This window comes from Equus przewalskii, chromosome 4 (genome assembly GCF_037783145.1).
Source record: "Equus przewalskii isolate Varuska chromosome 4, EquPr2, whole genome shotgun sequence".
NCBI lineage: Eukaryota > Metazoa > Chordata > Mammalia > Perissodactyla > Equidae > Equus > Equus przewalskii.
This window is the reverse complement of record NC_091834.1, coordinates 94,724,306-94,736,888: the sequence shown is the minus strand read 5'-3', so window position 1 is coordinate 94,736,888 and position 12,583 is coordinate 94,724,306. Positions and strand designations below refer to the sequence as shown.

The 12,583-nt window shown below is 41.0% G+C and overlaps 1 protein-coding gene across 1 annotated transcript; it reads left to right on the top strand.

Annotated features, from left to right (window-relative positions):
• The first annotated feature begins 7,447 nt into the window (after positions 1–7,447).
• LOC103564091 (trypsin-like) lies at positions 7,448–12,583 on the top strand. Its single transcript, XM_008539642.2, has 5 exons — positions 7,448–7,603; positions 9,956–10,115; positions 10,895–11,148; positions 11,691–11,827; positions 12,338–12,583. Exons 1-5 carry the CDS (start codon positions 7,564–7,566, stop codon positions 12,485–12,487), a joined length of 741 nt encoding a protein of 246 aa, XP_008537864.1. The 5' UTR covers positions 7,448–7,563; the 3' UTR covers positions 12,488–12,583.

Sequence of the window (12,583 nt, the reverse complement as noted above, 5' to 3'; positions counted from 1 at the left end):
CGGTTTCCATCCTTTCAAACTGGTCAAGGTTTCAAAGGAAATGTTTCTGGTAGTGTTTCACGAAGGGAGTTCCCCAAATCACCTAAATCAGAGTCATTCCATGGACCTTTTCAAAACATCAGCTTCCTGCTCCCTCTCAATGATCAGAATTCCTCTGCATTTCTAACCACCACCTCCTCATGATGCTTATGGGCCCCAAGATTGGTGACCCTTGGCCCAGAGACAATGTTTCTTTCCTCTGAGATCTCAGCCTCAGCTCAGCTTGCTGCCACTTGGCAATTAGCAAGACCTAATCAGGCCACACTCGCACACTACCTGAGTTTCTTGCAAACCATCCAATTTGTGACTGCAAAGACAGCTTGCTTCATAGAGTCTCAAACACCAAAATGTACTCACCTGTATGAACAATTACATTTTTTGAGTGATAAAGACCAAGATAAGATGAAGTTTGCTAAAACATCAAAAAGTTCCCTCAAAACCGTGAAGGAGTTTATACATGTATCCTGTGGTACCAAAAAAGAGAAGCCTCTTGCTGTTCCCCACATGGGTTACTATCTGTTGTTAGAAAGTTCTTTGTTACATTGAGCCATCACATGCTCTTTACAGTATCTACCTATAGGTCCCAATCCTGTCATCTGGATCCTTGTGACATAATTCTGTATCTTCTAACATGTCAGTGTGTCAAGTATTTGACAATAATGACAGCGTCCTTTTGAGGCCCTCTCCTCCAGGCCACCATCTCTTTAGACATCCCTGAAGGTCCGGAAATTCATTCTTCTCACCAGGCCAATTATGCTCTGGGGACAGAGTTTCTTTTGGTTATGTTTAAATCATGGTAACTGGAGCAGATCATCTCCAAAGACCTAGGGTATTGGCCATAGGAAGTACTTAGGGTAGACAGCTGGAGTGACTTGGGAGTCTGGGCCAGAAGACTGGGGGAGGCCCAGGAAGAGGGCTGTTGGCCTCAAAGGAATAGGAAGAGGGCAATGATTTGGGCTTAGAGGTTGATCATTTGGTCTCAGAGAATGGTAAGAGGGAGACTGAACAGTGTCTCTAAGGAATTGGGATACTAGATGGGTACTAACACAAAAGAATGGGGACAAATAAACACCCTTTTACTGGATACGCTGAGTCAATGAGGATAGACCACAAGGAACATGGCAACAGCCGAGATGCTTGAGCCCAGAGGAGACAAGATCCCAGGAGGATGATTGGCCAAGTGATTTGATCCTGTGTCATTGGCCTTGGTCTCCTTGAATTCCATCTCTCTAGGAATGGCATTATATCTGAATTATGAGTCAGATAACTCTGATATTAGCACTTAAGAAACTAAGAGAATTGGAGAGCTACTAAGACAAGCCAGGCATATTTTTACATTCAATGTGATTTCTTTGGTGCCTTGATTCAGTCATCTGTGATATTGATTCTTCTCACCTCTGGGTCATTAGTGCACTGACTATTTGGCTTTTGTATTCTCAAATCAGAAACCTCACAGAGCTTTTGATAAATTTCCTATGGACTCTGAGACAGCACTTTGGAGAATAATCATTCACTAGCCTTGAATCTACCTCAGAGAACCACATCAGGAGCATGTATGTCTTAGCTCCTTAACTGCAAATGTGTTGTGAAAACATTGTCAAGTACTTTGCTGAAAACAAGGCATGATACTTCCCAGTCTTTCTCAGAATTCCTCACTCTAATAAGCTCACCCAAAATAAATGGGGTTAGCTTGACATGACTTGCTCTAAGTGAACATGTATTCTCTGCTAAGTTTTCTAAATGCTTGTAGTCTGAAGACTGTCCCTCAAAAGGAGCAGAGTAGGAAAGCGACAATGACTGTGGCTCTGAGGATTACAGCCTTGTGATTGGTTTGCTCACCAACTTCTGTCCCACAGGATCTATATGCTCTTCCTAGAGTGAATTCAGGATGCTTCACATTTTCTATTCCTATTTTCCAAAGTGCAGCTTCCAAAATTATAATCAAAAAATATTTTCTAGCTCAATAACGTCAATTTATTTTGATGTAGGAAATGTATGCCATAGAATCAAAGTGGGTATATTGAAGGGATTGGATAATAGAGTTTGAAGACAATCACCAAAAAGACAAGTTTTCCTGAGTTCCACTATGCACAGAAGATTGCATTGGACAAAAATGTATCTGACGGAAGATTGTTTATCGAAAATTTAATTTGGGGCTTGTATTATAAGTTCTCTCCCTGTTTCACGTCATTTTCTATTTATGATGCTCTATTTAGACTTTCAACTTCACTTCAACCTCCATCTCCATTCTGTTTCTCTCCCTAATCCTGTTTCTTTCCAATCTATTGGGATGTTTTCTCTCCATAAATGCCTCACAAGCCCATGATATTGAGGAGTGCCAAGTTTCCATACTATTTCATGGGAGCATTTGCACATGTTCTTCTGACAGCTGTGAGTTCCAGGTATACACACCTGTCTGTTTCTATGATAAAACTTGTATTTTCTTTTGGTAGGTATGCTTTCCCATCTAATCTTGTGGGATGGAGGTGGGATCTGGCCACAAAAGTGAGACAGAGCAATGAGAAGGGAATTCTGACAGGACACAAGGCAGTTGTGTTGGCAGTTTCACAAAACTCTGATATGTGGATCAAGATTTTAATAGCTTATCCTATTTCCCTGTTATTTTCTATGTGAGTATTCACTTTATACATGAGCATATTAAAAAGTCCAACAACAACAACAACAAACAGCAACAAAGGCGCTGGCCCTGGTGGCCTAGTTGTTAAGTTGGCAAGCTCCACTTCGGTGGCCCAGGTCACCAGATCTAAATGTTCTTTCCCAATATTTTGTTGCTTCTCATATTTAATACAATTTTCTGTCTGTCAGGCTCTTCTTTCCCTGTACTGTTCTCTGTCTCTCCAGTATCCCAGCCTTAAATCCCCAACGCTTCTCTTCTTTTCTCCCTAAAACATTTTAAGTAAAGGCAACAGTGAGATGTTTCTCCTAAGCTTAGTAATTTTATTTCAAGCCACACCTGATCATTGAAACTGAGCCATCATTCAGTTTCAGATCTGAACACGGGGCATTTAATGGTTTCTTCTCTATCTTCTAGAGCAGAGGCAACTAATTATGGCTCAGGACAAATCTGGCCAGGAACCTCTTTTAATGAATGAAGTTTAATTGAAATACAGCTGCACTGATTCATCTCCATATTGTCTATGGCTTCTTTCATGCAACAACAGCAGAGTCGTTGTGACAGAGGCTATATTGCCCACAAAGCGTAAAATATTTATTATCTGGCCTCTTACAGAAAAACTTTTCTGACCCTTGCAAACAATTTTACGAGAAGATCACATGTAGCTAAAGCAGAAATGCTCCCAAACTAATGGAATCGTTGAGGACGGTTCTCAAGGAAACCTGGGTCTGGTTCCAGGGTTCATTTTACCAAGAAAGAGCTTTGTATTCACTAACCCTGATTTTCTATACGTAGCAAAGATTAGAAATCCAGCTTAGAATAGACTCTCAGGTGAGCATCAAGTTTATCACACAAGCACATACTTTGTAACTTGTTTCTTTGTATATTTTTGCCTCCCTGGTTGCTTACTTCAGTTTTTTAGTAAGTTTCTTAGTACATCTTTTTTTAAGGAGAGAAATTCTTATTTAAAATTTTTCCCACACTTTGGAGGGGCAAAGAGCCTGCAGGTCCTCAATGACTACCAATGTATTAACCAGGAAAGTGGTTGGAGAAGCTAAGGAAAAAGAGAAACAGACCTTCTTCAGCCAAAAAGCATCAAATCGCTTTTGGAGGACATTGAATCTTGCTCCTGCCAATACAAATGTCATTATATTTGCTGGAGCCCAATCAGCCCCCAGTTCAGGAACAAGGTTAAACAGTCCTTCCCAGGCCACTAAGCCATGTGCATGGGAAAGAGAGCTGACAAATACAGATTAATTAAACACAGACACATGCCTCTGGGCCACCATGTGTTTGAAGTTAGGAGAGGAAGTATAGGTATCAACACACTCTGCTAGTCAAGAGGAATATGAGCATTTCCCATACATCAGTCACAATTCTTTTAAAGGGAGGAGGTGGAGGAAGGAGACTCCCACACATGCTGTGCATATTCAAAGTTGATTGTAAAGGAGAATTCGTGGATGTTAGTGAGAACAGAATTTCGGCACACATAACGTGCAGACAAGAATATTTATTGAGTCTGGAAACTTTCAACTCAATTCTCCAGAGTCAAACTTCACAGAAAGATTCACAGTATCTCAGAAGCAAAAGGTATCCCTTAAGTTCGAGTTCCCTCACAATCATGCAAGGATATCTTCTTCAGACGTCTTCACCCAATTTACATAAATGACAAACGTGTACACATAAGTCCAAAGACACCTCATACTGATTCTCTATTCTCCTGGCCTCTTCAATAGGGACCATTCTCCTAGTCACTTTCACTTGGAATACTAATTGCTTCCACTTAATATCCAGATCTACTCTGCTCCATACCCTTCCACTCACAGCAACCACTACAGCCACCATCATCAGGGACCCTTGGTTTTCCTACCCTCATTTTTTCCAGCCATCTGCCCAGTACCATGTTGATATGCACATCACTTAGTTTTCACCATGATTTTAGATAGTGCATGGATGATTATTTTTATTTAAATAAATATTTTTATTAAAAAGTATGTGGTGTTATTTTATTTTATTTATGTTTTTGGTAAGGAAGCTTAGTCTTTAGGTAACATCTGTTGCCAATCTTCTTTTTTTTTTCTCTCCCCAAAGCCTCAGTACATAGTAGTATATCCTAGCTGTGAGTCCTTATAGTTTTTCTATGTGGGATGCCACCACAGCGTGTCTTGATGAGCAGCATCTAGGTCCACGCCTAGGATCTGAAGCAACAAACTCTGGGCTGCTGTAGTGGAGCAGATGCAGTTAACCACTACACCACTGGATCAGCCCCATAGGTGTTCATTTTAATCTGCGTTAGATAAAATTCACCAACACACGAAATATCAATGTCTTTGCTTAAGAAGAAATTGAGGGGGCTGGTGGCGCAGCGGTTAAGTTCGCACGTTCCACTTCTCGGCGGCCCAGGGTTCGCCGGTTCGGATCCCGGGTGCAGACAGGGCACCACTTGGCACACCATGCTGTGGTAGGCGTCCCACATATAAAGTAGAGGAAGATGGGCACAGATGTTAGCTCAGGGCCAGGCTTCCTCAGCAAAAAGAGGAGGACTGGCAGTAGTTAGCTCAGGGTTAATCTTCCTCAAAAAAAATTTAAAAAAAGAAGGCAACATGGGAATAACTGAAGTCTGGAAACCATCACTTACGTTTTCCCCACATCCCCACTACTCCATTAGATGACTGAAGAATCATCACTGCAGCTACTGTCCATATGCCTTTGTCTCAATGTGTTGATTTGGAAATTGCAGTTGATCCTAGATAACTCCTCTTAGCTGGAAACCCTCTCTCCTAGCTTCCTGGAAGAAAGGGTGGAAGTGATAGAGCCCAGGACACACACACACAAGAAAGAGCTCTCTAGGATATAGCAGCACATGAGCCATTTATTGTGAAAAGCTCTGCTCTAAGGTGTCGTGACTTTCATAAGAGCCAAGGACTCTGATGAGGTCCAGGGGAACTTCTAGGGGTGATGTCGAATCAAAGCACTTCCAACATCTCACTGTGAACATGTCAGCAATGGAAGATAATTGAACAACTCTTGAGAAGACTCCCCTTTCCTCATTCAGGATCCTGTGACTTCTTTTACTCCTTAGTATTTCCTGACATTTAGGAATCAATGAACGGCAACTCCCTAACTTGTGTGCCGTTCATTCATAGTTAATGAATACATGTATTGTCCTACAGCTCAAGACACTTTCCCATGGCTATAGACTTACAAGCTACTTTGTCCATCTTTTCTCCTTAGATCAGTAGTTCTCAGCTAGCGGTGATTTTGAAACGTAGGAGACATTTGCCAATCGGGAACAAATTTTTGTTGTCATGACCAGGAGGAGGGGCTAGTGCTACTTGTAACTAGAGGCCAAGGATGCTGATAAATATCCTACCCCACAACAAAGAATTATGTGGTGTAAAATGTCAATAGTGCCAGAGTTGAGAAACTCTGCCATCAGTTAATCATCTTCATGTCAGCAAAACTTCAAATGGAAAGGAAACAGAAGGAATCTTCTCATGATTTGCTAAAGCAGGAATAGCATCCTGGAAGGCCATTGGATAGGTTATGTGGGTTGTGTGGGTTAGAATCTGGCTATATGTGGTAAGAGGTTAGTTCTCACTGAGATTTGCCTTCTCTGGATACTGCTTCCATGTCCCCTTTAATTATAATAATTCCTTCTTCAGGAACCCATTTCTAGGATTTTTCACAATTTCCTTGGTTCCCCAGAGTATCTGTTAATTGGTGGAGTTCAGATATTTCTCTTAATTATGTTCATAGCATCACAGTGGAGGATATGGAGGTTGAAATGAGACTGCTTGAGTTTCAACCTTGTATCAACCACATAATAGCTATAAAACTCTGAGCACAACAGGTTACATCTCTAAGCCACACTCTCCCCATCTATAAAATGATAAAAATTGTAAGAATACTTATAAAGTTGTTGGTGAGGGTTGAATGAGTCAATGCATGTAAATCCCATCCACAGTGCCAGACACATAGAAGCACTCCATAAATTTCAATTTTATTATCGTTGGCCAGGAATTCTGTGTTATCTTGGTCTCCAGATTCTGATGAACTTTCTGGGGAAGTGTTGCATAATGATTAAAAGCAAAGACTCTAAAACCAGATTTCATAGGTTGGAATCCTGATTATACCTTGTACTTGATACATGACTTTGGTCAAGTTCTCTATGTTTTTGTGTGCCTCAGTCTCCCCATCTGTAGAGTGGGGGTAATAATAGGTATCTTGTGGGGTTGTTATGAGGATTACTAAATTAATATATGCAAATCACTTAGAATAATCCTAATATTCACTAAGTTCTAGATAAATGTAAGTTATCATCGTTCTTTCACTTTCTATTTAGCTCTATGGTAGTTTCAAATAAGAACAATTTTTCTTGTTTCAAGGGAACAAGTTTTTCTTATTAATAATGAAAACATAATATGAATATACGAGGTCAGAAGTACAAGAAAAATTATATACTTGTGAAAAAGCCCTCGTTAACCAAACAGGGTGTAGCATTCAAGATAGTGCTGAGGATAAAAATTCACACTTGAAACACCCAAATATCTAAGATTTTTGTCTGGGAATCAGGACACCTGGAGCCCTGTTCTGTGACCTTACCCCAACTTACTTTTTTCTTATGAGAACAGATCCCATTAGAGTGGTTCATTATTTCCATTCCTATAACCTTCTGGAAAAGTGGACAAATGTTGATGTTTAAATCTGATGCTGAATTATCTTCAACTTGGCACAGAATTCAATTCTAAATTTGGATTTCTGAGTTTCCAGTGAAATCATATTTCTGACCACTGTGGCCATGGGTGCCAATGACAAAACTAGAGGTATAAATAGCTGTGGTTGAAAACTCTTCATCCAACTCCCCAGTCTAGATCCAGTGAGCAACGATGAAGACTTTTATCTTCCTTGCTCTCCTGGGAGCCTCTGGTGAGTCTCTATTAATAAACAATCAGTAGGTGTCCATCACATACTTAAGTTTGTACTGTACTTTGGCTGTTGAATGTAATCTCTGTGCTCAAGGGGCTTATAAATTCAAAACAACAGTGTCTAGTACATATGTCTACAGATAATTAGATCTCACTAGTTGAGGAAAGATCACAGTGAGCTGGAGTGATTAGGGTAGATGGAATAGAAGCAAATTTTCCCTGAACTTCAAGGTAAAATCTATGAAGGATGAGAGAAAAGGAAAGGATAGTCAACATTAAGTAAATGTTGTTTTGATTTTTCTAAGGATTTGGAGTTAAAAATTGGGACCAATGGCTAATCTTGTGCTCCTTGAAGAGGCTGTGAGAGTCAGAGCCTGACTCTCCTCTTTACTAAAGGGCATCTTAACAGGCAAAGATATTTTATTTCTCATCAATAAAAGCTATGGGCTAGGTTTTACAACATCTTTGCTAACAAAATCTCTCTAGTGTAAAATAACGTCATTCAATTATCGAAAGAAATAAAGAGTAGTGTTCCATTGTTTATGTATATATCACATCTTCTTTACCCATTCATCCGTAGAAGAGCACTTGGTTGCTTCCACATCTTGGCTATTGTGAATAATGCTGCAAGGAACATAGGGGTGAATAAATCTCTCAGGATCATCAATTCCAAGTTCTTTGGTTAAATATCCCAAAGTAGGATAGCTGGATAATGTGGTATTTCTGTTTTAATTTTGTGAGAAATCACTATGCTCTTTCCTATAGTGGTTACACCAGTTTGTCTCCCCACCAGCAGTGTATAAGCGTTCTCTTTTCTCCACATCCCCTCCAACTTTTGTTGTTTTTTGTCTTGGTAATTAGAGCCATTCTTGGTACTTATAGCTTATTGTAGTTTTGATTTTTCATTTTGCCAATAATCAGTGATGTTGAACATAGTTTCATGTGCCTGTTGGCCAACTGTATATCTTCTTTGGAAAAATGTCTGTTCATATCCTTTGCCCACTTTTTGATAGAGTTGTATATATATACAGTGGAATACTACTCAACCATAAAAAAGATGAAATCATCCCATTTGCAACAACATGGATAGAGCTTGAGGGTATGATGTTAAGTGAAATAAGCCAGACAGAGAAAGACAAATACTGCATGATTTCACTTATATGTGGAAGATAACAAATACATGGATAAATAGAACAGATTACTGGTTATCACAGGGGAAGGGGATTGGGGGTTGGGTGAAAGACATAAAGGGTATGGTCATGGATAAAAATAGGACTACCAGGGGTGAGCATGGTGAAGTTTATTCAGAAAGTAATAAATGATAATGTACACCCAAAATTACACAAAGTTGTAAACCATTATGATCTCAATAAAATTACTTTAAAAAAATAATACGAGAGAAGGGAAAACAAATTCTTATTTAATAAAGCTTTGAATCCAAAAAAAATAGAGAAATGACTATTTTTATTTTTATACCAGTAACTGCTATATTATTAAAATTTACAACTAACTTTTTTCAAATTGGGCAGGTATAAATTCAACACACGTGGAAATGTCTTTCCAAAAATTACTTTAAAATACTTAAACAATAGGGCATGTATAATATAATCAGAGACTTTCAGAGCTGTAAGAAACCTAATAAATCAGGGGGCAGACTTCACAATGCTGAAAAAATTGAAAACTGTTGGAAAGATAATTGCAATAAGGGGAACAAGTTGGAGAGGGAAACCTTACAATGTTCTATGAGATTATTTCCCGAAAATTATAGGAGAGGACCAAGAAGAGAAACTCGACGAACAAAAGTACAAACTCCTATTTCCTTTCAGACCAGAACATTCTCAAGTGGCTTCTAAAGCTTCCATTCTGTTACCTCATGCGCATATCTACCCCATAACAGTCACACAGTAAACAACACCATGCGTACTGCAGAACTCTAATCAACACCTATTTCCATGGCTGCTGAGCAGGGTTTTGTGTAAAAAGTATCTTTACAACCATACGTAGTGGTACCCAGGGTGTTTCTTATGTAAAGAGTCTGATCTGTGAGTTTTGGTGCAAGTGTATGAATGTGTTCGTGTGGGTGTGAGTGTATGGTAGATAGCGAAAAAAAACAAGGATATTTATGAAAATTAAGCAGAAAACTTAGATACATATAATGGCATAAGTAGGGTGATGTTAAAGGTGTAAAACAATAAGTTTTTGAAAAAAATTACGTTAACTTTACCATTTCCTGATTACATGTGACAAGAAAACATTATCTGCTCTTTTCCGGTTAATCGGCAAAAAGTTGGTGATGAGTAACAATTCCAAGATGGGTCTGTTTAGCAAATAGTTTCCAACTTTTCTCTGTCAGTTGCTTCCTCCACTGACGATGATGACAAGATTGTCGGGGGCTACACCTGTCAGGCGAATTCCGTGCCCTACCAGGTGTCTCTGAACGTCGGCTACCACATCTGCGGTGGCTCACTCATCAGTAACCAGTGGGTTGTGTCTGCTGCTCACTGCTACCAGTCGTAAGTAACCAATATAAACATCCCTGTTCTCTGACATCCACTCTTCCCCCAGCCCTGCCAAAGCACAATCAGGGTAAACTACAGTCTCAGACTTGAGGGGTGTGCTTTGAGATCCTAAAGCCTCATTTTTCCCCCAAGACATTGTTGGATGTATTGAGGGACTACTGCATGGGAAGGTACCCTTAGAGTTCCCTGATGTCCTTCCAAATGATGGTGCTAAACACATGGGAGAGGAAGCAGTGAGTGATGAAGTGTGCCTAGAACTAGCTTAAGAGCATTAATGAGTGAATAGTCCTAGTCATTATAGCTCAACCAGGAAAAAATGGCATATGGAGGTAATAGCATACATGCAATTTATAGTCAAGAATAAGGATAAGCACAACTCATTCTGCTCCCTTAATAGTCCGTCAGATCCCAGATTCCTGCCACATCTCCCTACGGTAATTGGTCATTCCAACCAGAGGAGAAATGGCAGGTGCTGATTAATCACCACCCATTCCAATCTATCTCCCACTGTTTGCTTGGGGTCCTTTGGTTCCATTCCTAAACCTAACTATTCTAACAGGATGGTGGGCTGAGAGTCTGTGCTTGTAGTGACACCTACCTAATGAATACTCCAGCCCGTTTACATCTGGTAGGACTACCTTAAGGGCACAATTACCTGTGAGTGTGAATGCTGGAAGGTGATGGTGTCTGCGTTGTGCTCATGACTGGGGTGTCTTGGGAAGGGGACAAAGCTCAAGTTGGATACTGAGGCAACTTGTAATCCTTTCATCCAGCCGATTCCAGGTGCGTCTGGGAGAACACAACATTGCAGTCACTGAGGGCAATGAGCAATTCATTAATTCAGCCAAGGTCATCCGCCACCCCAGCTACAATTCAAGGACCTACGATAATGACATCCTGCTGATTAAACTGAGCTCCCCGGCCTCCATCAACTCTAAAGTGTCTGCGATCTCTCTGCCAGCATCTTTCCCAGCTGCTGGTACCCAGTGCCTCATCTCTGGCTGGGGAAACACCCTCAGCAGTGGCTGTAAGTGTCTCCTGGAACAGAAGCACCAAGTCTGAGAACCCTAGAGGTGAAAGGCATGTTCAGGTTCAATTACTCCAAACTGTCACTCAGGGCAAGGTTCACAGAGAACAGTTTGGGGATAAATGCAGACTTAGAATACATTAATTACAATGAGGATGGTTCCTCTGCTGGAAAGCGTAACACAAATGAGCTATGATAAAGATGCCAAGTGTGATTAGTGATTTGCAGAGAACTAGAAACTAAGGAGGTCAACAGAACAGAGGCTCAGCGATTTGGTACTTCCTGAAGGACAGACCTGCTTGAGAAATAGTCTCCGCATTTGAGTTCTGAGGTCACTGAAGCTAGTGTCGGAGAGAGAATCACTTGGGAATTAAAACTGATTGGAAGACCTTCCAGATAAAAGTTGTGCTTCCAAAATAGCAGCTACTGGCAATCTTAGAGAAAGTGTGGGAGTACTGGGAGGGAGAGGAGAGATACTGGGAAAGAAGTTTCCAGGAATCGTCTGGGTAATCTTCTTCCATTTTCACTCTTGCACCCAACAGCCAACTACCCTAACCTCCTGCAGTGTCTGAATGCTCCCATCCTCTCCGATAGTTCTTGCCGCAGTTCCTACCCAAACCAGATCACCAGCAACATGTTCTGTGCAGGCTTCCTAGAGGGTGGAAAGGACTCCTGCCAGGTTAGTTTCTTGGCACTCCTTCGTCCAGCTCACCTTCATGCATCTCTGCCTTATTTCCCCTTTCCTGAAACACAGAAGATGGAAAAGCTGTGTCTGAGACTGATTATGAGGGGTGAGGGATAGATTTGGGATAAATGATGGATTTCCTTTTTGCCATAGTAATGGTTAGGGTTAAGGGCAAAAAGGTACACAGACAATGGTGTGCAAACAGCATTGAGGCACCCTTCCCAGGAGTCATAGTGTGGAAGGAAGCTCTTTGACAGGAACAGGGCTAGCTGGGCAGAGTTATACTCTCCAATCCCCACCTCTTCTGGATCCCACAGGTCTGCAACTAAGGAAAGAGGGATGTGGTATGGAGCCTGAGGGGTGGGTTTCCATTGGAAGAGAAGGTACTGTCTGAAGGATCAATAGCCTGGGAAGATGGCTCCAAGATAATAGAAGAACATCTTGGAGGCTTTCTCCCATCTGGGCATAGTTGAGCGTCCTAACTGTCTCTTCCTTCCTGCTCAGGGTGACTCTGGTGGCCCTGTGGCTTGCAGTGGAGTGCTCCAGGGCATTGTCTCCTGGGGCTATGGCTGTGCTCAGAGAAACAAGCCTGGTGTCTACACCAAGGTCTACAACTACGTGAACTGGATTAGGCAGACCATCGCTGCCAACTAAACATCTTGATCTCTTCATGACCCATCCCCTGTTAGTCAACTTTACCTTCCTCCTATGTCTGAAACCTGTAGCTAAATAAAAACATTTTGTCCTGGA